Here is a 27,239-nt window from a genome sequence, read left to right on the forward strand (position 1 = left end):
ATATGATAAGGAGGATCAGAGGTTTGCTTAGAGAATTACTGTACATTAACGCGATCAATACCTTTTTGTTACGAGTATCCATACACAATTACTAACTGGGTTGTGTACCTTTATGCTTTCCTGACACACACCATATTATAACTAAGCAGGTTGTAAGACCTATGCTGTATATATAAGTACACTATGAGAAGGTGATAAGTGTAGAACTAAGTAAAACTGCAAATCAGTATTTACCTTCAGAAGTAAAGGGTCGAGGCCTCGTATGCGTGGCTTGGGTATGGGCGGCAGAAGAAGCGATTTAATCCTGCGACACACAGAGTTACAGAGTTACAAATATAATATGCACATCCGTACATGCATTTGGTCTCTTAAAACTAAAAATCTGTACCTCTACAGCACTTTTCTAATTAAAAATTACAGTACATCATTGTAAGACTAATAATCAAGCAGTGAAAATCACAGCTTAAAGACTGTTCTAAAAAGGATAAATTCTTTGACCGCCAGCAATACGCCATGTGATGTGGTAGAAAAAAATGTTGAATTCTCACCTTTTACTTTGAGGAATTATTCCAAAGCCAATGATGAAAACGGCCATCACCCCAACTCCTGTGATTAAAATGAGTGCAAGCAAGCGATCTGTGGAGCAGCACACAGGAGAAGAAAACAATTATAAAAAAAATGCAATTGAGTATAAATTGAATGTGAATGCCTTGACCTGTCACTGTCTATTCTCAAACAGATGTAGGCTGTGCATACTGAGCATAACTTAAGCTTAAACGTCTACATTATAAGCAGGGCTCTCAAAGTTGGAAGTTTGGCATGAGTGAGATTTATTTCTTTATTTTTTTGTTTTTGTGGAAGCCAGCCCCAGATCCAACCACAGATAAGGCCCTTTGGTAGCCCCTAAGCTTCCCTGACCTCTGCAGCACCATCTTCTTTCTTGACCCCATCTTCTTCACTTGCCCTCTGTCTTCTTCTCTACTTTCTGCATTGACCTGCATTCTCTATCTTCTCCCAGTCTCATCTTCACCCACCTTCTTTCCCTGTCCTCTCATTTTGTATGCACATTCACTATTTCTTCCCTGACATTCTAAATAAGCAACATACACTCTAAATCACCAACAAACTATTTAAAAATCCTAAACGTGACATGGTAGCTCCTAGGTGACTGACCCCGAAGTTTTCAACCCTCAGAAAAAAGTCTCTGACTAAGCCAACACTTAAATCGTCCTCACCGCTGCCATGTTGGATGGTGGCCATATCTCTGAAGCTCTATCACTAGGACCTGTCAATAATCTGATGGTTTTCCATTGAAGTGTAATTACTGTTTTATGTCAAATTCTGTGGCTGAATAAGAAGCCTGGGATACATGAAAACAGAAGCCATTACAGATAACAACAGATAACAAGCACGTTCATTAGCTGAAAATACAACATTCGCACAGCTTTTGTAACATTTATTGAAGACTAGCTGAGAGGTAGCATGACAAAGCAATAGGCAAAACCTCCTTGCAGCCTGTTTAGTCTGCTAAACTGACAGGTCAGAAGGGTAATTGGAATTTCATGTGCGTGTAATCTTATGGAAAACAAAAGTGTCCTGTCTCCCTCTTGCAAAATAGAATACATTTCCCCCGCTAAGTAGCATATAATAGCCATGACCCGCGATGATGCCATTGTCAGAAAAAAAAAAAATTGGCCTGGGTCCAAACTGCAGACCCCTGTATAAGAATGGCTTTCCAGGAGGCTATGTAATACTCTGATAATGTACACAAACTCCAGGTGGCATTTCAGGGGCAAGGCAATCTAATATGAATTCCATGGAAGTTGGAATGTTTGCTTTAATGGATTATGTGCAGGGCCGGATTAAGATGCCCCTAGGCTACAGGCTGCTGTGGGCCCCTATGGAAGGCAAATTTCATAACAAAATAGAGACTGTGTCATAATTAAAGTAAAACATGCCTTCCAGCTGTGGATTTAAAACTGTACTCAACATTACAGATTCATATATCAATATTGCATCTAATCACAGTTCTGCAATTTTTCACTTGTGGCCAATCAGCAGTCCCCTGGTAGGTGGTAGCCACTAGGCTGCAGCCATATCTAGGCTGTGCGTTAATCCAGCCCTGATTATGTGAGTGAAAAGATCATTCCTATCTGCCAACAGCAGGCTCCAGGAAAGCACTATCAACTGTTCATTGGAGCACAAAGTGAAACAAATATAAACCGATATTAAGCCACACTGTTCAGCAAACCGCAGCGTATCATTCTGCCATAGCCACACTAAATCTTCTTTTGCATGTTGTATCATTTGGATCAGCACATTGTGGAGAAATCTGCACTTACAAAACAAATATAAACATGTCGGTCAGAGGTCATATTATATAGGCCTATAGTGTTTTATATATTGTGCCATGCATAGGAGAATATGAAACAGCAGTTGAATAACGGCGGTCGAATAACAACTGTATATTCGAAAACACTGTGAAACAATACCAGAGTCAGCCGTACAGCAGCTGCATGTTGCTATGCCCAGCCAAAGTTTGTCTGATCTCTCCACTATGCAATGTGAAAAGGTTGCAGGCAGACAAGCTAAAATATACAGACCGGGTCCTCCTCCCTCAGAGGGGCAAAAAAAAAAAAACATGTGAGAATTATACTTCATGACAACAAGAAATTCATCAAAACCATACCTCCTGCTCTTCTAGATGGCACATTGATACTGAGCACAGAGCTCCATTGGCTCCAGATCTTGTTGTTCTTTGACTTGCAGCGTACCATCACCTCATAGTTGCCTGCTGGCAGGTCCAGGAGGGTCAGCTGGGGCTCCCGCAGATCGCCTTTGTCCTGGAGGAGGCAACAGACTCACATTACAGTGCGGAGTCATGAGACCACAATCGGTTTTTACCTATGGGCAGACTAGGCAATTGCCTAGGGCCCCCGCAAAAATGCCCAATGTACGGCCTGCCAACAGTCAGCCCCACCATGGTTAGTAACCACAACAACAACTCAAGAGGGCCCATTGTTTGTATTTTGTCTGGCGTCCCCAAATGGGTAGAACCACCACTGCATGAGGCCCTCGGTATGCTTGCTGCAGGCACGATTTGTGCATGAACGCCTTAACATGTGTATTTCATGTAAATTTCATGCACGTTACAGTGAGTCCAATATGTATTTGATCCCTTGCTGATTTTGTCGGTTTGTCCACTAATAAAGACATGATCAGTCTATAAATTTATGATAATATGTATTCAAACATGGAGAGACAGAATATCAAAAAGAAATTCCAGAAAATTACTTAAAATAATATATTTTAATTTATTTGTATTTAATGTAGGCAAATAAGTATTTGACCCCTCTAGCTAAAGAAGATAAAGTGCTTTGTGGCAAAGCCCTAGTTGTCTAGCACTGAGGTCAGATGCTTCTTTTAGTTGATGACAATGTTTGTGCATATAGTAGAAAATATTTTTGCCCATTTTTCTTTGCAGATTATCTCTAAAACATTAATAGTTTGTGGCTGTAGCTTGGCAAATGGGAGGTTCAGTTCTCTCCATAGAATTACTATAGGGTTAATATTTGGAGACTGTCTAGGCCACTTCACGACTTTAATATGCTTCTTATTGAGCCACTTCTTCGTTGCTTTGACTGTATGTTGTGTATTATTGTCATGTTGGGAGATCCAAAAATGGCCCACCCTTCAGTGTAGTGGTGGAGGGAAGGACGTTTGCACTCAGGATTGCACATTACATGTCTCCCTCCATCCATTCGTCGACGATGTGAAGTTGTCCTGTGCCTTGGCCAGACAAACACCCTCAAACCATAATGATACCACTTTCATGCATGATGGTGAGGAGGGTGTTCTTGGGATCATAGACAGCAGTACTGTGTTTTAAAGCCAAACAGCTTGATTTTGGTTTCATCTGACTACAGCACCTCCTTATCATATTCTAAACCAGTCTGATGTTCGTTGGCAAACCTCAGGTGGGACTGCACAGGTTCCTTCTGAAGTAGAGGTACCATGTGTGCACTACAGGATTTTAAACCTCTGTGGCATTAAGTGCTACCAGTAGTTTTCTCAGTGATTTTGGTCCCAGTAGCTTTGATATCATTGCCTAGTTCATCCCGTACAGGTCTAGGATGCTTTCTTTCTGTTCTCATGATTATCAAATCCCTACAAAAGGTCAAATCTTGTATAGAACCCCAGACAGCATGATGGATAGTCATTTTGTATTCCTCACATTTTGGAAGAAATGCATCAACAGCTGGATCATTAATACCCAGTCTCTTTCTTGTGGCATTGCAGCCCATTTAATCTTGTTCGGATCAAAAATCTTGTCCCTGATATCATTTGACTGCTCTTTGGTCTTTCCCATGCTGGTGAGGTTGGAGTGTGACTGATTCACTCATACTATGGACTGATTCTGCTGATTCAATGTGTCTTATATGCATGTTAGTATGTACAGGTGTCTTTAATTCAGATGACAAGTTGATCGGAAGGGCCCATCTGGTCTGTGGGCACGGAACTGTAATCCATTGGCAGGGGATCAAATACTTATTTTGCTTGATGAAATGGAAATAAATTAATATATATTCTTTTAAGTTAATTTCTGGAATTTCTTTTTGATATTCTGTCTCTCCATATTAGAATACATATTATCATAACATTTATTGACTAATCATGTCTTTGTTGTTAGGCAAACCAACAAAATCAGCAAGGGATCAAATACTTATTGGACTCACTGTAGATACTGCATCCATACACGTTCGTTAGATGTGATATCTTCAAACTCGCTGGGGGCAATCGTAACAAAGGCTGCACAGTTCCATGCGTTCTGATTAAAACGACGATGGCGGAAACTTTTAAGAGCGTGCCATTGAGCTTGTCCGAAATTACAAACATTTCCGAAACGCAACTCTGCTCTCTCTGCCCCCTGGATGACATCGGCAGTATTTTGCATGTTGGTCAACCCATTATTTTTGCAAAGTGGCAAATACATTTCTCATTTGAAAATGGCCATTGATGTCAACTTGGTATGCTGTTGGTTGGTGGTGGGAATGACCATGTTAAATTGGGAAATGGCTCAATATCACACAATGACACCCATTCAGTATGTTTGATCCTACCTTCCAGTTGTCTGGATCTGCTATTGACCAAAAGCGCAGCTCGTAGATCAGGGTGATCCAGCCAATGTGCACCAGTGACGGGATGGGGTAAGACCACGAGACCAGCGCTGTGCGGCTAGATTCTCCTTCACTGCTGTTCATCAACATGTATGTCAGGTTGAATGGTGGGTCTATTTCCACTGATAGCAAGGTAGAAAAACATTGAAAAAAGCGTTAGCACAGCGAAATAGGACAATTAAAGCCAGGACATTCAGATCTATTAAAAATGCTATTTTACATATCAAAGATTTCCAGGAGTGCTGTGGCGAACCATGTAGCGCACCTGTACCATATACAGTAGACTAAATTACCCAAAGCATTTGCTAAGCTGCCTTGCCTTGAAACGAATTTGAATTGCAATTCCACTTCCTGTTTGGACCTTGAATTCAAATTCACATTGGAATTCAAGAATTTTGGGGTCATTCTCAATTCAATTCAGAATTTTGTAATCTCATGTACAACCCTGCACTGCATCCAAATACACTGTACCGAGTACCGTTTTTGCCCATTGTTCCTTCAAAAATATAATTTGCAGTCCTGGTGTTAAATGGAGTTTATGAGTGTATATACATTTGTCATGTGTTGAAGTGTCAGGATGTTAGCCTACAGGTAGCTGCATACCTATGTCTGCCACGTCAATGCAGTGTTCTGCTGAGGTGAAGACGCCTCTGCTGGTTCTGGCGGTGACATTCATGCAGTAGACCTCCCAGACACGTGTGTGAGCCATGTCAAAAAAACAGCTTTGGGCTCCACCTGTCACGTAATCTGGACATTCCCTAGGCACGTGCTCATTGCTGAAAAAAAGTGAAAGCAACAAGTGATAACAGCGATAAGGTCTCAATACAAACTACCAGAGATGTGGACTTGAGACTTGAAACTTGGACATGAGTCACAAATGACTTCAATGACTTCAATGACGTGAAGTCTACATGTACATATATTGCATTTTCTGCATTTGTAACCAGTACCAATAGGCCTGGGGGTAAAGGAGGGCATGCATAGCAGTGTGGAGAGGTAATGAATTTCTGACCAAAAGTAGTTGTGAATTACTTGACAACTACTTATATTGTGCATAGAATACATGGCGACTTGTTAGGGACTTGGGAAAATGAGATTTGGACTTGACTTGGCTTGGGGACAAATTGGACTTGGACAAATGTGCCTCAACTTGTGACTTGACTGGGACTTGATTGGAAGGACTTGAGACTTAATTGTGACTTTCAAATTTGTGACTTGGTCCCATCTCTGCGTACTCCTACAGCGATATGGTTGATCTGAGGTAGATCAAACCAGAAAACACTAATGGGGTGGTACCGTTTGATACTTCATTTTAATTCTAATCTAAGGACTTATTAAGAACTTTCAGACATGCACTTCCACAAATCGAGCTTTTTTGTTCATTAATAAACTATGGTTGTTCTAAATTATTATTGCATTGATGCCAACCATTTAAAATATCTTTTCCCAATACTGATATTTATATGCATGCATTACGAATGCTGATAGAATTACTTATCTATTCAGAACACCTACAGTATTGTGAAATTAAAGGAGAAATCCGGTGTAAAATGGCTTAAATGGTGTTAAAACATGATGCCAAGGGCTAAGTTTGGGCGCTTACGTTAACTCCATTCGTGCCTTGCATTGAGAAATCCAGCACTAGTTAGCCGATGCTAACATTGGGCTTTTGCTGTGGTTCACCAGGGCATGAAGTAGCCATCGTTATAAATCTCTACTTTCCACCCATTTACGACGCTCAAAGTTGCCCAAAACTTCATTCTGTAGAGTTGCGGGGTTGTTGACATGTAAAACGAGAATTTTGGTAGTCCACCAGTCCACAAAGCCATTCTTACGGCGCTCTCTTGACAGCAGCCTCTAGGTGAACTGGAGGCATGGATTGATACACTGGATATGTCTCTTTTGCTAAACTATCTCTGGACTTGGCTATATTATCAGCGGTTTCAGTTGGTGTTGTTTCTAAACAAATGGTGGACTACCAACTTTGAGTGTCACAAATGGGTGGAAAGTAGAGATTTATGACGATGGCTACTTCATGCCCTGGTGAACCACAGCAAAAGCCCAATGTTAGCATCGGCTGGCTAGCGCTGGATTTCTCAATGCAAGGCACGAATGGAGTTAAGGTAAGCGCCCAAACTTAGCCCTCAGCATCATGTTTTAACATCATGTAAGCCATTTTACACCGGATTTCTCCTTTAAAGGTTTATGAGATATATTTGAACTAGGCATGGAAATTAAAATGATCCTAAATCCAGCAACGCCATGCATGCTTACTAGAAGAAAAACCTTTGTTAATGAATGTTTTTTGACATGTTATATCAAGGCCTGTATAGCTAACTGTACTTACCCAATAGTGTATGTGAAAGTGTAGTTGATCTTCTCACTGCCATAAGAAGCATCTTCAAGTGGGTGCCACCAGCATGTAAACGTCTCCATGTTAGATGAGCGGCAGTAGTAGATCTGAGGTTTTCTGGTTGTCTGCATCGCATCTGGAGACAATCAACATCAGTATCAATATCAGTATCAATATCAATATCAATATCAATATTAATACCAATAGCGGATCCCTCCCATCCAGCACATCATCTTTTTAATATCCCAACAGGTAGGAGATATACTGTAGAAGCCTGTGAGAAGGAGCTCCCCCTTCTCACCACTTCACTGATTTTATAGACTTGATGTACTACACTTTAATATTTGGTGCTGGAACGGTCTGTGCATCGCGAGGCATGGACAGACTTTGGTACACAAACGCCCACACGCACACAACACGCATGGTTCAATTCAACGTTTATTGACCAGCAAGCGAGCAGCGCAGTATCAGCTGATTTGCTCTGGAATCGCGAAGTGAAAACTGACTTCTTCTGAAACCCACATCGCAATCACCTTCAAGCGAGAGCTTGCACCGCCTGGAGGAATGTTCCATTCATGTTGACTGTGGGCAGGGGAAAAGTATTGCGAGACCATTGGACTGATTTAATTATCATAAAGTTTAAAATGTGTGTTGCAATATTGTGCTGGGAGATATGTGTTGGGGATTTCATGTGTGTGATTTTGTTTGCGTGAAATGTAACTTTTTGTTTGTTTAAACTGGCGTTTGTTGTTTATGTCTTAGTTCGGGAAAATGGTTGGGACTCATTGTTCAATTATTGAATGATTGGTTAGCCCTGTAAGTGAAGGGTGTTTAAAAACCCCAGCTAGATGGTGCTTGGGGGGATACTAGAAGCAACTGATGTGAGTTGTCTTCTTTGGGTAAACGTAACTGCTGTAGCCAGAAAAGCAGTGCGTGTTTTGGAAGCAGCTGAAGATAGCCGGGTTCTGTAGCCTAAACGGTGTGCCAGAAACAGCAGTGTGTGAGTTTCTGAAGTATATTGAACGGACTGTTTCCTTTCTTGTAGTCGTCCTGACTTTTTGTCATTTATTTTAGTCAGCCGTCAGTGTAATATGTTTTGTTTGTCGGTGCCCACGAGCACGTTTATTTTTGAGAAAATAAAAACACATTTCGAAATGTACTTCAACTGTTTGGAGCCATACTTCAACCCTGAAATCCCACCGTCTCGAGTCATCCTGCACGTGAGAAGCAACCGCTTGCTCACAAAGACCAAAACGAATTCCCATCAATTGTGTTGACATGGCAATAAATTCAAAGTCAAGGAGGGTCCCAAGGCAACACTGCTAATGATTTTTTTCACACCTTGAAAAAGACGAGTCGAAACGCGTCGGTGCGTGTGGAAAAAATAAAAATTCAATAGCAGTGTTGCCTCGGGACCCTCCTTGACTTTGACATTTCTCATGCCCTTTTCCCTTCAAGGGGACCTGCACAACACTTGATTGAAACCCAAGGCAGTCCTCTCCCATTTTTCTCCTTTTTAAAAAACTATGGCAATAAACGTAAAGGTACACTGTGCAGGAAATGGTCAAAAAAGGTACTGCAACTATGCTGCTCATTGAAACTGTGTTGCCTATTGCCAAATTGGATCTTTTCATGAAAGTTTACTAAGTAATAAACTAATATTTTCTGGTATGGCCCAAGTACAGTCATTTTTGCAGCTAAAAATGGCTATTTCTGGAAATTCAAAATGGCGGACCATGGAGAAGATCCCCCTTTTCATGTGTGAAAAGTGCAATTTTTCCAGTCATAATGAATACTTAGAATTTGATGGTGGTGGTAGGTATTCATGAAAAAGGTAACATTAGTGAATGGGTATCATGAATTCTGGAAATAAACAACTAAAAATCTTGCACAGTGTACCTCTAAGGCGGGCATACACTGTGCGATATTTTCAATCGTGGGTATTAAGCTCCTTCTCAGACTGCACTAGGGAATTTCACGATTTAAAAGTTCACATGATCTCACACTATACGAGCCGACAGTCGGATGCGAGCAGAATGCTCCCACTATGCGACACGACAGGCATGTTTCCCAGGTCTGCAGAGGAGGGAACATGCACACCTGAGGTTGAGATGAGGACGAGCTCAAGAGCAAATCGCGCCGCCCTGTCAATTTGTGCATGTGTAGTGTCAAATTGGGTTGTAGCATTGCTTTAACTGTGCGCTTTACTCACGAGGGACGATCAGGATGTCAAACAGTTGTTTTTTTCTTGAAACCCTACGATTGCACTATCGTGAGGTGAAATCGCTTGTTGCAAACCCATGTACACTACACAATGCGAGACTCATGATTGACCTGCGCTTGAGCAAGGAATCGGACCGACTCCCAAAAAGTCGTGCGAGTGACAAATTGTGACAAAATCGGGCAAAATGTCGCACAGTGTAAGCCCGGCTTCCTTCAATCTTGAATCAATGCCAAGGCTTTCTGGTTGTCAGTGCAGCATCTAGAGACAATCAATGCAAATGCCATTATCTCAGTGGTCTCCAAATGAACTTTCCTCAAGGGCCACATTATGTAGTGCAAATGAGGCTGAGGGCCAAACAAATCACCTGACCGTATGGCCACCGATGGCATTCACATTTTCATTAGTTCCAACATCATGGTGGGCCAAATGTTTGCCATGCCCAGGCCGGATTTGGCCCGCAGGCCAAGCCATTTGGAGATGGCTTTTGCCACTAAAATGTATAGTTCAAATCAGAATATGTTTTTTTAAGTGTTTTTCTCTACAGCAAAGAGATACTTTGGGATTGTTCTGAATAATACACTATGATTTATATAACTGTGTACACTACTTCTGATGTATGAACAGAAATGTTTTTTTTTTTTTTTTTACCACATTTTTAAAATGAAATCAGTTCTGTCGTTAACTATTATTGTGTGATGTGTTGCTGGGTGCAGCAAGGTAGGTTGACTTGTCACTGTTGCTGGTAAGGCTGGGGGTGAATCAGTCACTTCTGTGAGATGCATAACTGCATGCTTAGGAAGCCTCTGCCTGTTTTAGTTTCCCCCTCTATGACAGAGTTTGAACTACTTAGGCAGAAAGGTGCAGACTTCTGACTCATAGGACTAAATGGTAAAACATTTGTCTAAATATAAATTTGTAGACATACGTAAGTACCACGATCAACATGCTGAATTTGCAGAAATTATGCCACTCCTGCACTTTCTGCATTTTTCACCCACTGGACTCTTGTACTAATGCCTAATCTGGACCCTCCATGTTACATGTATGACCCTCCGTGCCCTTGCTGGTAGTGTAATACCACAAATCTACACTCTTCTTGCAACTTGCAACTTTTGGCAATTCTTTTATCACATTGTGGGCGAATTGAGACGTGAAGGCATACCATTCCCCTGTGCAGCTATGCCACACAACATGAAGGCAGTAATCATCACTCAACCAGTGCAAGAGGCATGCTGACTACGTAGGACAGGCAGTGCATGGGGGTAGGGCTGTGTGATATGCTGTATGGAATTTATATTGCGATATCAATATTGCTGTCAATCGATATCAAATTGAATAATATCATGTTGAAACGTCTACACTGCCAAAAGGCAGGCTACGCTATACATTCCCCTCTACCTGAGCCATTGCGAGTGCAAAGCAGGGGTGCATTTTTCGAAAGCATAGTTATTAGCAGTTAGTAACGGCGCCAATGGGGAATTGGATTGCAACCAACAAAGTAGCTAACATAGTTAACAACTACGCTTTCGAGAAATGCACCCCAGACTTGCTAACCAACCAATCAGGGGCTCGCTGGCAGGTGGGGGCCCCTAAGATGCAAAAAACTCTGCTTCAACCAGGATTTTTATGCTCCCACTTGTTTTTTTTATTTGTGTGTGTGTTTGTGCAGCTGTTGCTGCTTTTGCAGTCAATCTTGTGCATCATGCGCACACATGGGCTTTTGGTTACGTAAAAGCATTGACCAGCTACCAAAAATAAAAAAAACTTTTCCCTCTTTTTTAGCTGGTCATTTGCTTGTCCTGTTCCCAGGTCAGACGTTTGGATGTGCGGACTTTAACTCACTCTTTGGCCCCTAAGACGCAGCCATATTTAGCCTGTGCGTTAATCCGGCCTTGTCAGTCTCAGGTCAGGATGGGGGAGAGCACTAATCACTCATTCAGTTCTATTCTTTGTTTGACCGCCAATGATGCTTTCTTTTGTGCGAGTTTGTTTGTGGGTGTGCAAAATAACTCAATTTGTGAACAATTACTCAAATAATATGTTGTGTGTGTTATTTGCTTTGAATGTTGATAGTACTGGCTGAGGGTTTCCAGTGGCATAGAAAATCTTTTTTGAATGATTTGCAGTACATGTGACTTGAAATGCAAGCTTCAATTGACTTGATTTTTTTTTTTAGTCATTAATTTTAATCAAATTATCAATGATCAATCTATCTATTACTTACACCTAATATCAGATACAATAGTGGCTAACAAGTTAAAAGCTATGGGAAACGCAAAATTGGTGTGTTACTCTTTTTTCTTTCTTTCCTTCCCTTTTTCTCCCTTCCTTTCTTTCTTCCCTTTTGGCTTCTCCTCTGGACCTTGGTAGTGGACGTTGCTTGGCCTTTTGCACTATTGGTGGCTACGCAACTCTTCATTTTCATTTCATTAATAGTGTGTGTGTGTGTGTGTGTGTGTGTGTGTGTGTGTGTGTGTGTGTGTGTGTGTGTGTGTGTGTGTGTGTGTGTGTGTGTGTGTGTGTGTGTGTGTGTGTGTGTGCGTGTGCGTGTGTGTGAGTGCACGTGTATGTGAACTGATGGAAGGCTGATTGTACTCAAATGTGTACTTTACTACAATGTGCAATAATGTGTGTTTGGTCTTTGTGTATGTTTTGTATTTGTGCATTTATGTAAGCTGACAGACACAATTCCTTCTTTAGTAGCCTCTTACTGCAGATGGGGTCGCCAGCAGGCCTATTCCCTATTTGCTGAAAATACTCAACTATACATCATAACAACATTGCTATGACATTACCGAGAGCCTTAAGTAACAGAGTAAGACATAGCCATTACAATTTTGTTGACTGTAAGGTTATAACATAGGCTCTGCGCTAAGAGGTTAATAAAAACACTCTACTCTACATAGAAATGAATCACCATTGTGATAAGACTCACCTCCTCTGCTGTGGGCCTCGTGGGCGGCAATGCTGACAGCAACACTAGCGAGTGTGAAGACCACAAAGCACTGCATTGCACACAGCATAAAACCTGGACACACAAAGAACATATACACAGTCAAATTACTCTTAATTGTCGATTACAAAAATAACATTACAAGCAGGACTATAAATTAACTTTTTTCACTGCAAGCCAATTTGGCTAGTAGATGTTAAATCTTACCAGCCAAACATTCAATTACTATCAAAGTGAGCAAGGTTGTTATTTTCCCTCCCAGACAAACTGAATTTTCACCAGCTATTGGCCGGTTGGCTAGTGTTCATTTGAGCCCTGATTTCAAGACAAATTATGTGTTGTACGACTCATGCAACTATTGAGAATAATAGCGGCGTGAAGAAGTGAATGCTTTGGTTATGTTAGTACAAGAAGAGCTACATAGATGAACATAATCCTTTTTGGGTCATGAGATCTGGTCACAGGATCTCTCTGGTGCATGTTGCTCACAAACACATTACACGCGCCCCTCTTGGAGTCCAGGGTTGCCAGAGAAGGCTGGTTTCCTGCACAATTGGGCTTTGAAAAGTATGGATTTTCCCCAAGTAGTTCTAGAATTTCACTCGGACATTCTACAGGTCACATCAAACCTAGTGTTAAAAATCCCGCTGAGCATTTGTGCAATCATAATGAGATGTCAAATATTTGCTGTAGCTCTAATCAAATACCTTACCCCAATTGTTGCTGAAATATTTGCTGGTAAAATATGTCTTGATCAGGTTTTTCTGTATGAACCATAGACCAATAGGAATTAGTTCAAATTGAGAGGGATTTCGTTTTCGTTTGTTGGCCTGGAAATCATAGACTACATCTGGCAACTCTCCTACTGACTCGCACAGCAAGGCCTGGAGACAGAGCTACAGAAAGGTCATTGTTAGCAGAAAATGTGATTTTTAAACTTAATTTTGAGACGGTCTCATGATCACTGGAAGGGACAGAGAGAGAGAGAGGCATGCACTTCCTCTGTGTATCTTTTTGGGATAACACACGTGGAGCAACACGGGAATGGGAGGCAGGGCTTGTTCGTGTAGTTGTGTGCAAATTGTTGACCCAGTCAAATAGAACGACTCCCTGTTTGGCTGGTAAGGGGTACATTGATTTGACCAAATTGCGGAACTGTGGGCCTTGGCTGTGACTCAAACGGCTAAGGCACCGTTCTGTTACACCGGGGACTCAGGTTCGATTCCGGCCCGAGGTCGTTATCCAATGTTCCTCCCCCATCTGTCTCTCTCAACCCTTTCCTGTCATCCCTTCATTGTCGCTTTCAAAAAAGGCATAAAAGCTCCAAGAGCACTTAAAAGGTGGTTGCATAAAACAGCAGGACTCGCATAAAGAGATTGTGATTTGGCCTTGCCGTGACTCAAACGGTGGGGCACTGCACTGCTGTGCAGGGGACCCGGGTTCGATTCCGACCCGAGGTCATTTCCCAATCCTCCCCCGTCTCTCTCTCTACCACTCGCTTCCTGTCACCAACTCACACTGTCCAGTCAATAAAGGCAAAAAAAGGTATTGTGATTTCAATGTTCTGGCATGAAATTTTTAACGTGTCCTAAATACTATTCTAGTTGGGCCAAACTGTCAGAGGTACTTGAAACCCCCAAAACCTCATGTTAGTACATAGACCATTTTGATAATTTGAGGTAGTGGTGTGGATCGTCAATGATCTCACGATTCAATCCAATTACGATCCGGAGGGTAACGATTCGATTCGATCCGACCCGATCCGATTCAACGATGCATTGCGATGCGCAGGGACGGAGCACGAGTTTGTGACGGGGTTATGTCGAGGTCCTCTACCCATACGCTATGCTTGATGTTACAAACGTCTAGCCTAATTGTCTGTTATTGTTCACAACATTCGCACCCCACCAGGGCGGAGCTCAAACATTAATTATTGTAATGTGCAATTAAAGAAAAAGAAAGAGGCGACTGTGTGGGCGCAACCGCAGCCAACAGTAGCCTAATTTGTTTGTCAACCACCTTATCCAAATCGACCTCAATGCCCTCCTCCCATAGATTACTAACACATTCTATACCTCCTCCATATCCAAGATAACTGTCACGACCAAGACGCGCGGCCCCATCCTTGTCCGTAAAATTTTGAGGCCTCCAAAATGGAATCATTTCCAGTATAGAGTGCTCACACAAAAGATTGGGTGCAAATCGGTTCAGCGATACATACGTAAGTTATCACGTCAACACAAAACATCAGCATTCAAGACAAAGTATCATAGTATCCCCGTTCATCTTTTCAGATAAATAAATATTCTTTATCATAAGCACAACATCTGCTGAGTGCATTTGCAAACTGAAACCATGAATTCAAACCGTATACCTGCAGCCAGAAATAAAAAGTACCACATTGAATCATTAAAAGACAACTGCTATATAGGTGACAGACTTTTTTGGGGCTGAGACGTTAGGTGGAGTAACAACATTTAATGTCTATAAATTAATTAGTAATGGTTCGTAAGTGGTTGAAACAAAAATCCATACTATAGTGGCATTAGCTGTCGTTGTGCCGCCCTGGCATGTGCTACTGCGAAAACGTCACTGACCCATATGCTTCAATTTTAACAAGGTCAACAGAGCAGTGCGGACCCTCCAAAAAGCAGCAAACCCATGATCGACCAAAATACAGCGCACACAAATCTAGCTCCACTAGTAGAAATATCATAGGACAGAACATAACTGTCCAACTGTTGTAAAAGTTTTGTGGTAAATGCGTACCATGTTTTGCCACAGATTTAGGCTACTAATTGGATTGCTGTCCTTCCTCTTCACCAGGAGGCTGTTATTTAGTATCAAAAACACAGTACAACCAGGGACAGATTATGACATCATGGGCCCCTGGGTCAGACATCAAGAAAGGGTCCCCCTCCATGGGTGATGCTTGTGTATCAAATATGCAGTGTTTCAGGCCAGATGTTAGAGAGCCTATGTTGTTGGGGGTTGGGGATTATGTCCGCCAAAGACATTTTGTAAATAGAGTTGTTAAAACTGTGATTTTAACACAAAATGAAAAAGGAATTATCAAAAAAGGAATTATTAACTTGACCCTTGGGCCCCTGGGCCTGGGCCCGGTAGGCCCACGCAAAGATCCATCCTTACTTGCAACTCAATTCAGCCAATTAATTAATTGTTTTACCAGCACATATCACATTTCCAAAGTGGGGGAAACAAACTGAAAAAGCATGCCTGACTTGTTCAAAACCCTAAATGATCTTATTTGTTTATTCCAGGATTAATAATGACCAGCACAGGCTGCTTCTTAGAGTTTACGGCACAGCTGAAAGCCTGCACTCAGGGGCTAGGGTTTATTTAATCGATTAAAACTCATCAAATCAATACCAGCTGTGTTGCACGGTTGACTGAACCTAGACACTAAGCCTGCACACTGACCACAACAATAGCATTGAGGTCAAAGCAACGCACGGCAAAACCCACTGTCTTAACCCTGTGGAACATCAATCAGAATAAACAGTTCTTGCAAGGGCCAAGGCACAATTGACAACAAATTTATTCAATTACTACCATTTTTTTATCACACCTTCATTGGAACTAATAAAGAATGTGCTAGGAAGGAAACGCTTAAATGTATTCACGGTAAATGTGATCTAGAGTATGCTAAGCTAAGTTCATTAGAGGCTGCTGCTGCTGTTGCTGCTTTTGCAGTCAATCTTGTGCACCATGCGCACACATGAGCTTTGGGTTACGTAAAAGCATTGACCAGCAACCAAATGTGAAAAACAGGCCAAAGGAAAATCTCATTCCAAACCAATACAACACAGATTACAGCCTGATCATTCTCATTAAAAAGTGGAATGTATTCTAAGGACAACCTGTTTCTATACTCTATGTGACCTTTTGTAAATTAGTCGTCAGCCCTTACAGTCCAATTAAAACAAGACAAACACAAATGGTCACATGGTACAGCTCTCAGCAACAGCATGCAATGCCACTTCACAATTACTGCCTTGTTATTTTGAAATAACTGATGTATACTAATGTAGTATACTGTATATACTGTATATTGAAAACATCCTAGATACATTCTCAGTCGCCTGATGTCTGGAAAACATTATTCATTTGAATATATTGTACAAATAGGAAGGTATATGTGGAATTCACTAGCTTCTTTGGAACAAGGCAGTAGCAAGAGCACACAGAAGGTAACTACCAGAAGCTGAGTGGTACTGTATATTGGGTCCACCACAATTTATATATTACTGCACTTTGTCTGTTCTACATTACTTGTATACTGCTGTACTCTGTGCTATCCCCACACTCTGTACTTGCTTGTATGTACTCTTGTTGCTTTGGATAAAAGAGTCTGTGAAATGCTAACTCTCTGAATAATGTCTTGAATAATGATTGATGATGGATATACTAGAGCCATTGGTAAATGAACGACAAATTAATGTTTTTTCTCATTTGCAGTCTGATTACCTCCGCCAAGGAGGTTATGTTTTAGGTTTAGTTTGTCTGTCTTTCTGTCTGTCTGTCTGTCTGTATGTTTGTCAGCAGGATAACTCAAAAAGTTATGAACGGATTTGGATGAAACTTTTTGAAGTTGTTGGAAATGACCAAAGGAATAAGTGATAACATTTTGGTGGTGATCCTGATCACGATTTGGAACCAGGATTAAAAAAAAAAGATTCTTCACCATTGCTAGCCCAGAAATCTAGACGCCCCTCGTGACCGCTAATTGAAATGCGGAACAGGGAGAATTTTGACATTCCAGTTTCTAACTAAGAATTTTTAAAAAAAGGGTCTAACATAGTAATCACGTGTTCTATCAAACAGGTTCCTTGGAGGAAGTTTTCACTCTGAGTGCATTTCTAGTTTTAAGTTTTTATCTCTTCCCAGATATCAGCAAGTGTCACTGCAGTTCAGTCATATCTCGAGACCTTCCATAAAACAGTGACGGTAGACAAGAGGTGCTATTTCCAGGCCAGCTGATATGACCATGACCTTTGACTGTGTTTTGCTTTGCATAATGACACATATGCCTATATAATAATAAGGGTGTCGGCATGCTTGCTGTAGGATACGCGAGCGCGTGCACGATTCGTTCATGAACGCGTTAACATGCGTATTTAATGTCAAATTCGCGCGTGTTGGACACGGCAGCCATATGCGTGCGTCAGGTGCGATATCTTCAAACTCGCTAGGGGCGATCGTAAGAAGGATTGCACAGTTCCACGCGTGCGCTTCTGGTGAAGATGACAATGCCAGCAACTTTTAAGAGAAATTACAAACATTTGCGATCATGCTTCCTTATTACACTTTGAAAAAGGAGTGTGCAAATATAGGAGCAGTAGCAGTACTGTTTCCTTGCCCAGGGAGACCTTCTTTTTGTTTTGTTGTTTTCCTTGCCGTCTGTGTTCCCAATTTCCGCATCTCAATGCTGCGTGCTCTCTGTCCCCTGGAGGATACCGCCAGTATTTTGCGATTTGGTCAACTGCTTTTAAAGCAAGCATGTGCAGTCGGTTGCTCGCGGTGACGTGCGTAATTTGCGACTCGCAGTAAGCGTGCCGAGACCTTTAGTCTTGCAATGCAGCAACAACTGTGTTTGATTCACCGCTAGTGTTAAAGGCAGGGGAAGGGAACTCTTTTCGTTTGGGGGGCCACTACAAATTTGATAAAGTCCTCCAAGGGTCGTACTATGAACACAAACCAGGATTTCCCTCTGCACTTTAGGCCTATATTGAAAGACAGACCCCACCGTCACTAAGTCCCCTGAAAATTTAAGCAATAAGCCACAAGAGGCCGTGGGTTATGCTCGATTGATAACGGCCAAGAGGAGTGGGTGCAGCGTGCCGTAAACGTCCCCTTGCTCGTTATCAATAGAGCATAACCCACTGACTCAAGTGGCATATTGCTTATCTAACACTGCTACGCTGATCAAATTTCTTTGAAAACGCTTTAATAACAATTAATTTGATTGTGATAAGTTGAGGAAGTGATTGTGGTTACCCCGGCAACGTCACTAGGCGTGCGTGCATGCGTTCGTCGCGATGCCAGACACACACTTAGCTACAAAAGCTCATCAAAATGTCTTTGCAATCACACTGATACCCCAAACCACAGATGGTGCAAAGATGTGCTCTTCTTGCAGACTCCCTACCCCAACTGCAACATATTCTCATTACCAACATAGATGCGCTGGGTCTAATTTAGACGCGTATAGAATCTTCAGGTGGTAGGTGTAGGTTTACGCTCAATTGACCACAGCTATCAGCCAATCAGAATCGATAGTGGCCATCACAACGGTTATGGGTGGGTTCTGACTATCACGCCAACGAGCCTGGCTCTTTTGTGTAGCGGTCAGAGCCCCAGTTTGAGTCTCGGCTGGGACACATGTTAAAAGGAGAGTTTGCAATAGTTTGGACACTTCAAATAGTTTGGACATTTCGAAATGGCTGTGGAATTATAGCTATCTAGCTACAGCACAAACTCATTTTAAAGACATTGTAAGGGCTTCAGTAAAAAAAGACAGGTAAGCTCGATCATAACAATGTTATTTATCATAGCCAATAGCAGACTATGCTTCTTTCAAGTTCTACAGAGTGGCAACATGGGGGGCTTTGGCTTCAAACAGAAATCATTATTATGAATCAGGAGAAAATTGCACAAGTTATCTGGAAGTTTTGGACAATGTTTTTCTACAGCCATAGGAATGGAAAGCATGGAACACCGAATGGAAAGCAAGAAAAGAAATATGAATAGTTCTTGTGAAAGGAGATATAGTTGAAAAAATGTTGAAAAGACATGGTTGAAGGACGGTTAGAATGGCAACGGGTGAGCTACAGCACATATCCAAAGAACAAACAAGAACCACCTACTGATAGTGCAACAACCCAGTTCCTGCAGCGTATACTTCTCACAAGGAAAATGCTCATTGAATGAGTGATGAATTAAAGGTTTTCTTGTGTGTTCATCAGAGATAAGTTGCATGTAAGTATTAACAAAAAGCAAATTTGGGCATGCGAAATACATTTTGGGAAATCATATTGTGCTCTAGTCAGTTTAGACTCAGCTAGAGTTATTTGACCATAACTGGGTGGCATGGCAAAATGTGTTTCATGCGTAACAGACAATAAAGTTTAATCTAATTCTGTTATGGTTCCTGCATAGGTTATCTGGCTTTAAACCTTATCTAAGTTGAAGGCCTCACTATTTTCAAAAGAATGTTCAAGAGTCAACGCATGCAAAAGCACAAGTACAATGTTTTGAAATGACGATACCCATCTTGAGATCGTAGCCTCTTACTGCAGATGGGCCTTTCAACGAGCCTAGTCACTCTTTGCTGAGTGAGTCAACTACATCATAACAACATTGTTATGACAATGTAGAAAGTCTTAAGTAATAGTCTTAAGACTATAGGTCATGTAAAATATGAGTTGCAAACTAGCACGACAAGAAAGTTTAATCATCAGCAGTAATAGATGTCTTGTTTATTATTACCCAAAATGCCTTGTTACCTATTATTTAAAGTTGCATATTTTACCTTGTGTTGGACAATGCTGCCAGTGTTGCAACTGCACACTGCACCTTGATGTCTTTGTTTACTTTTTGCCAATGTTAATGCATCTTATTCTTTGCTACGTCGTCTTCTTTACTCTGTGTAGGACAATGCTATCAGTGTTGCAACCGTACACTGTGCCTTACCCTGTTCTTGCTTAAATTTCATCCTTGTATGTTTGTAAGTCGCTTTGGCCAAAGGTGTCTGCTAAATGCTATGTAATGTAATGTAAAAAGGACCCTTTTATAATAATAACAACAAAAATATCAATAGCTATAATAATGTTTAACCAAGTTTCATGAGGGACGCATGCATTTTCTTCTATCATTTATCAAGTTGTTCTGGGGAGTTTGGAATCAGATCTTTTGCATATGTGTGAGTGTATGAATGTGAGATTACGTCATGACACTTGATGTACTGCACAAAATGACATGGAGACAGGATAGTAAAGCGCTCTAAGTTGTAGGCCTACTGTATATCAGTATGTATAGTCTCTTTTACATTAGAGTTCCACATTCTGTTCTAACACAGCTAGGCTTCATAAATATTCATGAAAGTTGGCAGGGGGTTGACGGTGCTGTCTGGAACGCATTCACATACAACAGGGTCTAGAACTGGGCCGTAGGTATGAGCAGCCGCTGCGAGTAGCCGCGACAACACCGTGTTCATGGCTTTCATGCCATGGTGAATAGCAGGAGCAAAAAAGAGTCCTAATATTTACGATAAGAGTTACTCATTATTCACTTGGCAAGTCGTCTTGTGAATTGTTGGCAATTTGATATTGAGGTTGGACTGTAGATTTTAGCCGCAATACCTGTGGCCTTCCCTCTGTCAAGCCGAAGTGTATTCGCCAACCAGGAAGCAATAAAATGAACAGAAGTTTCGTCGTCAAAAAAGTAGGCTACTTTCGGGTGGATGTTTAGCATAATTTCTCAGCGTGCACACTCGTCATCTAAGGCCCTGTGAAATCTAATGAAAGTAACGCTCCTCTTGCCTGCATGTCCAGGTGCATTCGCAATTAACATTGGTTGCACTGTGGGTTTTTTTGTGGCAGCGTGCGTCCATCTATAGGCCCTAAGGGAGCGAGCTATCCCTGTCTAAACTAGGCCTAGGCTACTTCTGATCCCTCACAATTGTCATGTTCCGTTATCATAGTTATTAAAAGCAGATTTTAAGGACGAGGCTCGCGAAGGAAGCAACCTGTAGTCTAGGCTATAGATAGATAAATGGATAGTGTTAAACCCACACGGTTTAACACTACTTCTTTCAGTCACGACGGAGAAGCAACCAAGATGTCCATATTATGGAGACCCCACATATGAAAACTGATGTCCAATGAAACAGAATTAATTTAATGCTTGCGAGCTGATTAGTGTGCATTATGAACACTTTTTTGCACGGTGAGTGTTTATATTTCTCCCATCTAAACGGCTTCTCACAAGGAGGCTTGGATCTTCCGATGGCTTCATGGAAATAATAGCTAGGCATATTATTTGGCTTTAAAAAAAAAATGGGTCAAAACAACTCCTTGACAACTCATTCCTTGGCCAAGGACTGGAGCTTTAATTGCTTTACCAATTTTCAATGGTCTATTCCACTACTGTAGGCTAAAAACAGACGGTAGAAAAGCCAAGGTGATTTTTAAAGTGCGTGGGATAGATGTGTAGCCTACACATGACGGTAAATAGTTAAATGACAGAGAAGGCAACATGTCACAGCTGGAACTAGACTCGCCCGCTCAGAACTACGTCTGGGGCGATTCTAAAATCGACCCTGTTAGAACCGAAGATGGGTGGGGTAAAGGCGGGGTAACAAAAAAAAAAAAGTGAAGGCACACCTCAGTGGATTGCAAAACCCATAGAACCAGGTCTATGGGAAGAGGCCTTATGAGTGAAATAGAATAAACTGGGGATGCTTGTGGCTTTTGATGTGCGTTTGTCCATGTTGTTTGTCATTATATACGTATGTGGATTTGTGAGTTCAACAAATATCTAATAGATAACGTATGATGGAGACAGAAGCAAGAGGTCATGTGTTCTTTGAGACAAGACGGAAGAACTGGCTGATTGCACACACAGACACAATTGATTAGATATGAAAACTGTGTTTGTATAACTGGGTTACCGTACTACTAAAAAAACATGTTGTATGGAAATGTACTTCAGCTCTAGTCATACAAAGGGATAGACGGCTTGTTGGTTAGGCAAGAGGATCAAACTCAGAGCTCTCTGTAAAATGCTTTATGGCACTTTCGTATTTGGAAAATATATGCATTGGATATTGGAAATGGACACCATGCTCTCCGTCTTTTCTTCAAAAAGAACACGCAGGATTTTCAGCCAACATATACGGTGGATGGTTTTAAAGCAAAGGTAGAATGGTGAAAAATCCAACAGCCATTACCATTTTGGTGAGAATAAGGTAAGAAAATAGGTTCTTCGCTAAAGGGTTTACACTGGAAAAAAAGTGAATTGATATGAAGCAGGCTGTCTACACAACACAGACAAGTAACCTGAATGGATTGGAGGTGTTAAACATTGCACACATTCAAAGTATCAGACTGTTGAGACTTGTCTGCGAATATAACAAGCATCCACAGGCCACTATATCAACAAAGGCAAGCTCTACTTCATAGTAGTGGAATACTTTCTTTGGGGTGCCCAACTTTATGTGCATGCCTATTTTTGTTTAAATCCACATAACATTGTTTCTGTTGGACCTGTTACAATTATATCACAACTGAAATGTTCCTCACTCTGTATGGTGTAGTGTATGTGACAATGAAGTTGCTGCCTCAAAAGCTCAAAAAGATAAACCGATATGATTTTCCAAAGAGGTGTCCACAGTTTTTTCATACCAGTTAACTTATTCTAATAGACAAGGGTGTGTCTTTTAAATATCTTCCGCTTGATATTCCACCTGAAAATGTTTTTTATATGCAGATTTGACCCATTTGTCAGTGTTAGTTAATGAATCTGAAGTGAAAGCCCAACTGGGAAACTCAAACTCCCATTGCCATTGTGACACAGCACTCCATAGCACACAAGTGCACACTGCACACAACCATATTGCATTTATGCCTCATCCGTGCAAGGGGCAGCCCCCAATGGCGCCCAAAAGGGAGCAGTGCGGTGGTGCAGTGCTCAGGGTATACCTCAGTCATGTAGGAGGATGGGGCATTGCACTGGTTAATTAATTACTCCCCCTCCCACCAACCTGGCAGGTCAGGGGTCGAACCGGCAATCTTTGGCCTACAAATCTGATGCCTAACCGCTTGCCCATAACTGCTCAATCTTTTTGACAAAAAAGAACTGGCAGGCCAACTTTGAATGCCGGTCAATGAGGGATGCTGTTGCCGTTGGGTCTGGTATGGGTAGGGTCTAGCCCTGGGGTGAAAAACTGATGAAAAAGATCTACACTGCTCTCCACACTTCAAATGTAACAAACGTCAACAGTAAAGCCACCAGAAATATCAAAACCATACCGTATGACAAGGGAGCTACCACCCTTATGGATATCTCATCCTGCATCCATATGCAGTTCACTGCCATGGGAATAGATATACGAGGATGGGCCTATGGGCCCAAGAGTCAAAGGGGCCCTGAAGGCAAAGCCTCTATATTTCTTTTCTCATACTGCGTTAAAATCCCACTTTTACCAACTGTACTTTCACATTTTCTCAGGGTACAAACCACAGAAACCCCAGCAACATATGGCCTCGAAGATCTGACCTGAAAACTGAAAACACCCATGGAGGGGGCCTTTCTTGTTGTCTGGCCCAGGGGCCCATGGAATCATAATGCGTCCCTGTGGATATGTTGTGGAAATAGTTCATGCTTTCTGCTCTCTGTCACAGTAGTTCCCAATGAAGCATAATAATGCATTTATAGAAAAGCGAAGAGCAGTCACTCCACGCAGCCTCAATAATCTGATTGCTTAAAAATAAACACTCTGACTGCAACACCAAAATGCCCAGTTCTTTGGAATAGCAGTCATACATACTGAACCATACCCCACATAGTCCTTCAGGTCCCTTGCACAAGAGCACTCCCATTGTGAAACTCAGACAGTAAGTGAACCTAAATAGCAACAATCATTCTCGATCATCACTCAACAGAATTCTGTTGAGGGGTGAGACGAGACCTTGAGTATGCAAACAAACATGGGTGCCGGCAGGGGGCACAAAGGGGACAGTTGTCCAGGGGCCAGGGAGACAGGAGGGGGCCCAGAATTGGGTCCTCTATATCTATTGGGCTGGTTGGGGCCCCTTTCAGATGACTTTGTCCTGGGCCAGCTGTCACAAGCATTCTGATGGAACATCAGCTGTAGCAATCAGACTGTCAGCACCATAAACCACCTCCAGGTTCAGCTGAATTCTACACTATGCACCATAGGCCTATACATTCACTCTTTAAAGGTGCACTGTGTAGGATGGTGGCCAGAATAGGTATTGCAACTATATGCTGCTGCTCATTGAAACTGTGCTGCCTATTGCCAAATGTGATATTTTCATGAATATTTAATAATAAACAAATATTTACTAATATGACTGAAATACGGTACATTTTGCAGCGAAAAATGTCTACTTCTCGAAATTCACCTTTTCATGTAGGCCTATGAAAAGTGCAATTTCCCCAGTCATAATGAATAGGCCTATTGATGGTGAAAATGTTGATGGTGGTGGGGAGTGTTTGTGAAGAATTGTGTCCCATGTGTAAATGGGTTGAATACTGGAAAAAAGCTACTGGATATTGCACACGTGTAGGCCTATTACACAGTGCACCTTACAGCATAGCAGCCAGTAGCCTATAGGCTGCTCCTCTTCTGAAGGGCAGACAATGTTCTTCCTCATGCAGCGTTATGAAAGGAGCTGTCAAAAAAGGCAACAGCCGTGCCTATTCGCGCATGTCATACCCATTGGCGTAATTTATAGGCTTGCGTTTTAAATAGTTTGGATATTTCACTATAAGACATAAGCTACATTTTGATGTTCCACTGTATAGGAAAAAAACAAGCCTAGGTCTATAGCCTAGGCCTATATGTTATTTTTTCAAAGATGTTACAAAGACTCAACAAAAAAGACTTGAACAGTGGTGGATGTAATTAGCACTAGTAGAAATTTACACAAACAAGCAAACAAACAAACAAACATCCAGGCTATATCATGAATAGCTAGGGTGCATTATCAATGTAAACAATGAAGGTGGACTTTTTGCTAGTAAAAGAGTGTTTGCCGGACAGTCTATGGGGGATTAATTGGTTGCGGGCACAAATCCGGGATTGCTCGCTGGATTTACTGGGGATTGTGGGGGATCGAGTTTGACGCCGAGTAGGCTAGCCTATATTCGACCGAAAAGCTGAAGGAAAAGCATCGTTCCTATAGTCGTTTACATAAATCATATTATCTCAAGCACTTGCACCCTCTTACAGCCGCTATATTTAGCCAACAATACGTCCATGGTGTTGATTTCTGCTCCATTGGCTACTTGTGGACCTATCAGCGTCGGTCGTCGATTGTTGTCCGTTCTAATTTATAGCAGAAACCACATTACCTACAAACTGACAAGATGTGCATTTCATTGCCAGCAAATCGATGTAAACAAACGTTGCATTACATGGATGTGACTCGAAAGGCTTCACATTATGCATTGACGTCTCGAAACGAGTTCTTACCTCCCGAGTCAAGGAATCCTCGATATCACCGTTAAACTTTACAAAAACGGCCTCCCTTAGATGGCCTTGATGTGTATTCTTGTAATTGTACTGTCATAAAACGATCCAGCAGAAGATCAACGTAATTCATAAATAATACAATCCCGCGTCCCTTCGTGATTAAATGAAGAATATCCAGAAGGCGGAATGCCTCAGTGCGCCTCAGTGCGCATAATCATGTTCAAGGGTTTCTCCGGCTTCTGAGAATTTGCCTCTGTTGCGAGTGCGAGCCTGCAAGTCTTTGGCTTAAAGGCGATTTGCTCTGTGCCATCTGACTATACGTCACAAGGTCAGTCTGTGGTTTGTGAGCGCGTTTGTAATGTGAAGGCCGTCAGTCCATAGGAGCGTGTGGATGCAGGCACGCGCGCCAGCATAACATTCACGCTATTGCCAGACATTAGTCGGGTCTATACGCTATAAAACGGTAGCCTGTCTATATGGATGGCGATGTGTTAGCAACAGGCAGTCATCTCCCCTTGAAATAGAAGTTTCAAACAGTAGGCTGACACAACAATGAACTTTCAGAGTGCCCAAAGTCCCTATAAACAGAATTAGATCATGAGTTTTACGATTTTGAAGTGCATGCAAGATTTTGTGCTGGTATGCAAATTTTGGAATCTCTATAGTGCACATATGGACGACAATGGTGAGGTTTTGGAGTGTCTGAAATGGGAGCCTTTTGTAAAACAATGTAGGTGACTGCTGCGATGTTTACTTTACCTTCCTGCCTTAAGCTGCAATAATTAGACGTCTGTTTGCCTGGCGAGCCAGACGAAAACATGAAAATGACATTAGTCTAGAATGGCCAGATTAGATAGAGGACAGCTGAGGGCTGCGGGTGGGGCCAAACCTGTTCACATTACAGTTATTATTGTTAACATCAGAGCCATGGAATTCAGAGTTGTGAAAACCGAGGTACTCGGAAGCTTTGCCACTTGGTCCAATGTAGGTTGGAGCAGTGCCCGGAGGCAGCTTTCTTTCCATAGACTAACACCAAACCACTACATACGTAACAAGCCAAAATTAGGGAAAAACAAACTAGATTTCTGGGTAATTACCAACAAATACATGCCCTCGTAATTGGCTTATTGTTATTTTGCGATTCATTTGTTAAATTTCTCTGGCATTATGTAAATCTGCAAAATAAGACCTATTGTCAGATATGGGCTATACCAAGGGTTCCCAAACTTTACTATGGTAAGGTCCCTGATATACTGCTATATTCCAGCCAAGGCCCCCCTCACCGGGCGAAT

General features: G+C 41.8%; 1 protein-coding gene across 2 annotated transcripts in view; it reads right to left on the reverse strand.

Annotated features, from left to right (window-relative positions):
• Positions 1-26,271, reverse strand: part of LOC134459282 (growth hormone receptor-like) — a 33,370-nt gene extending 7,099 nt beyond the window's left edge. The window contains exons 1-8 of one of the 2 annotated variants that reach the window (XM_063211590.1): positions 25,948-26,271; positions 12,690-12,782; positions 7,525-7,666; positions 5,781-5,953; positions 5,121-5,299; positions 2,690-2,843; positions 549-636; positions 235-304 (exon numbers count right to left, since the gene is read on the reverse strand). In XM_063211590.1, coding sequence (XP_063067660.1) covers positions 235-304; positions 549-636; positions 2,690-2,843; positions 5,121-5,299; positions 5,781-5,953; positions 7,525-7,666; positions 12,690-12,777 — 894 coding nt within the window. In that variant the 5' untranslated portion in view covers positions 12,778-12,782; positions 25,948-26,271. Of the gene's footprint in view, positions 1-234; positions 305-548; positions 637-2,689; positions 2,844-5,120; positions 5,300-5,780; positions 5,954-7,524; positions 7,667-12,689; positions 12,783-12,914; positions 13,041-25,947 lie in introns of those variants that run through there. The other variant, XM_063211591.1, reaches the window with a different exon arrangement.
• Between the last annotated feature and the right edge of the window lie 968 nt (positions 26,272-27,239).

The sequence above is a fragment of the Engraulis encrasicolus genome, chromosome 12 (genome assembly GCF_034702125.1).
Source record: "Engraulis encrasicolus isolate BLACKSEA-1 chromosome 12, IST_EnEncr_1.0, whole genome shotgun sequence".
In the NCBI taxonomy this organism is placed as follows: domain Eukaryota; kingdom Metazoa; phylum Chordata; class Actinopteri; order Clupeiformes; family Engraulidae; genus Engraulis; species Engraulis encrasicolus.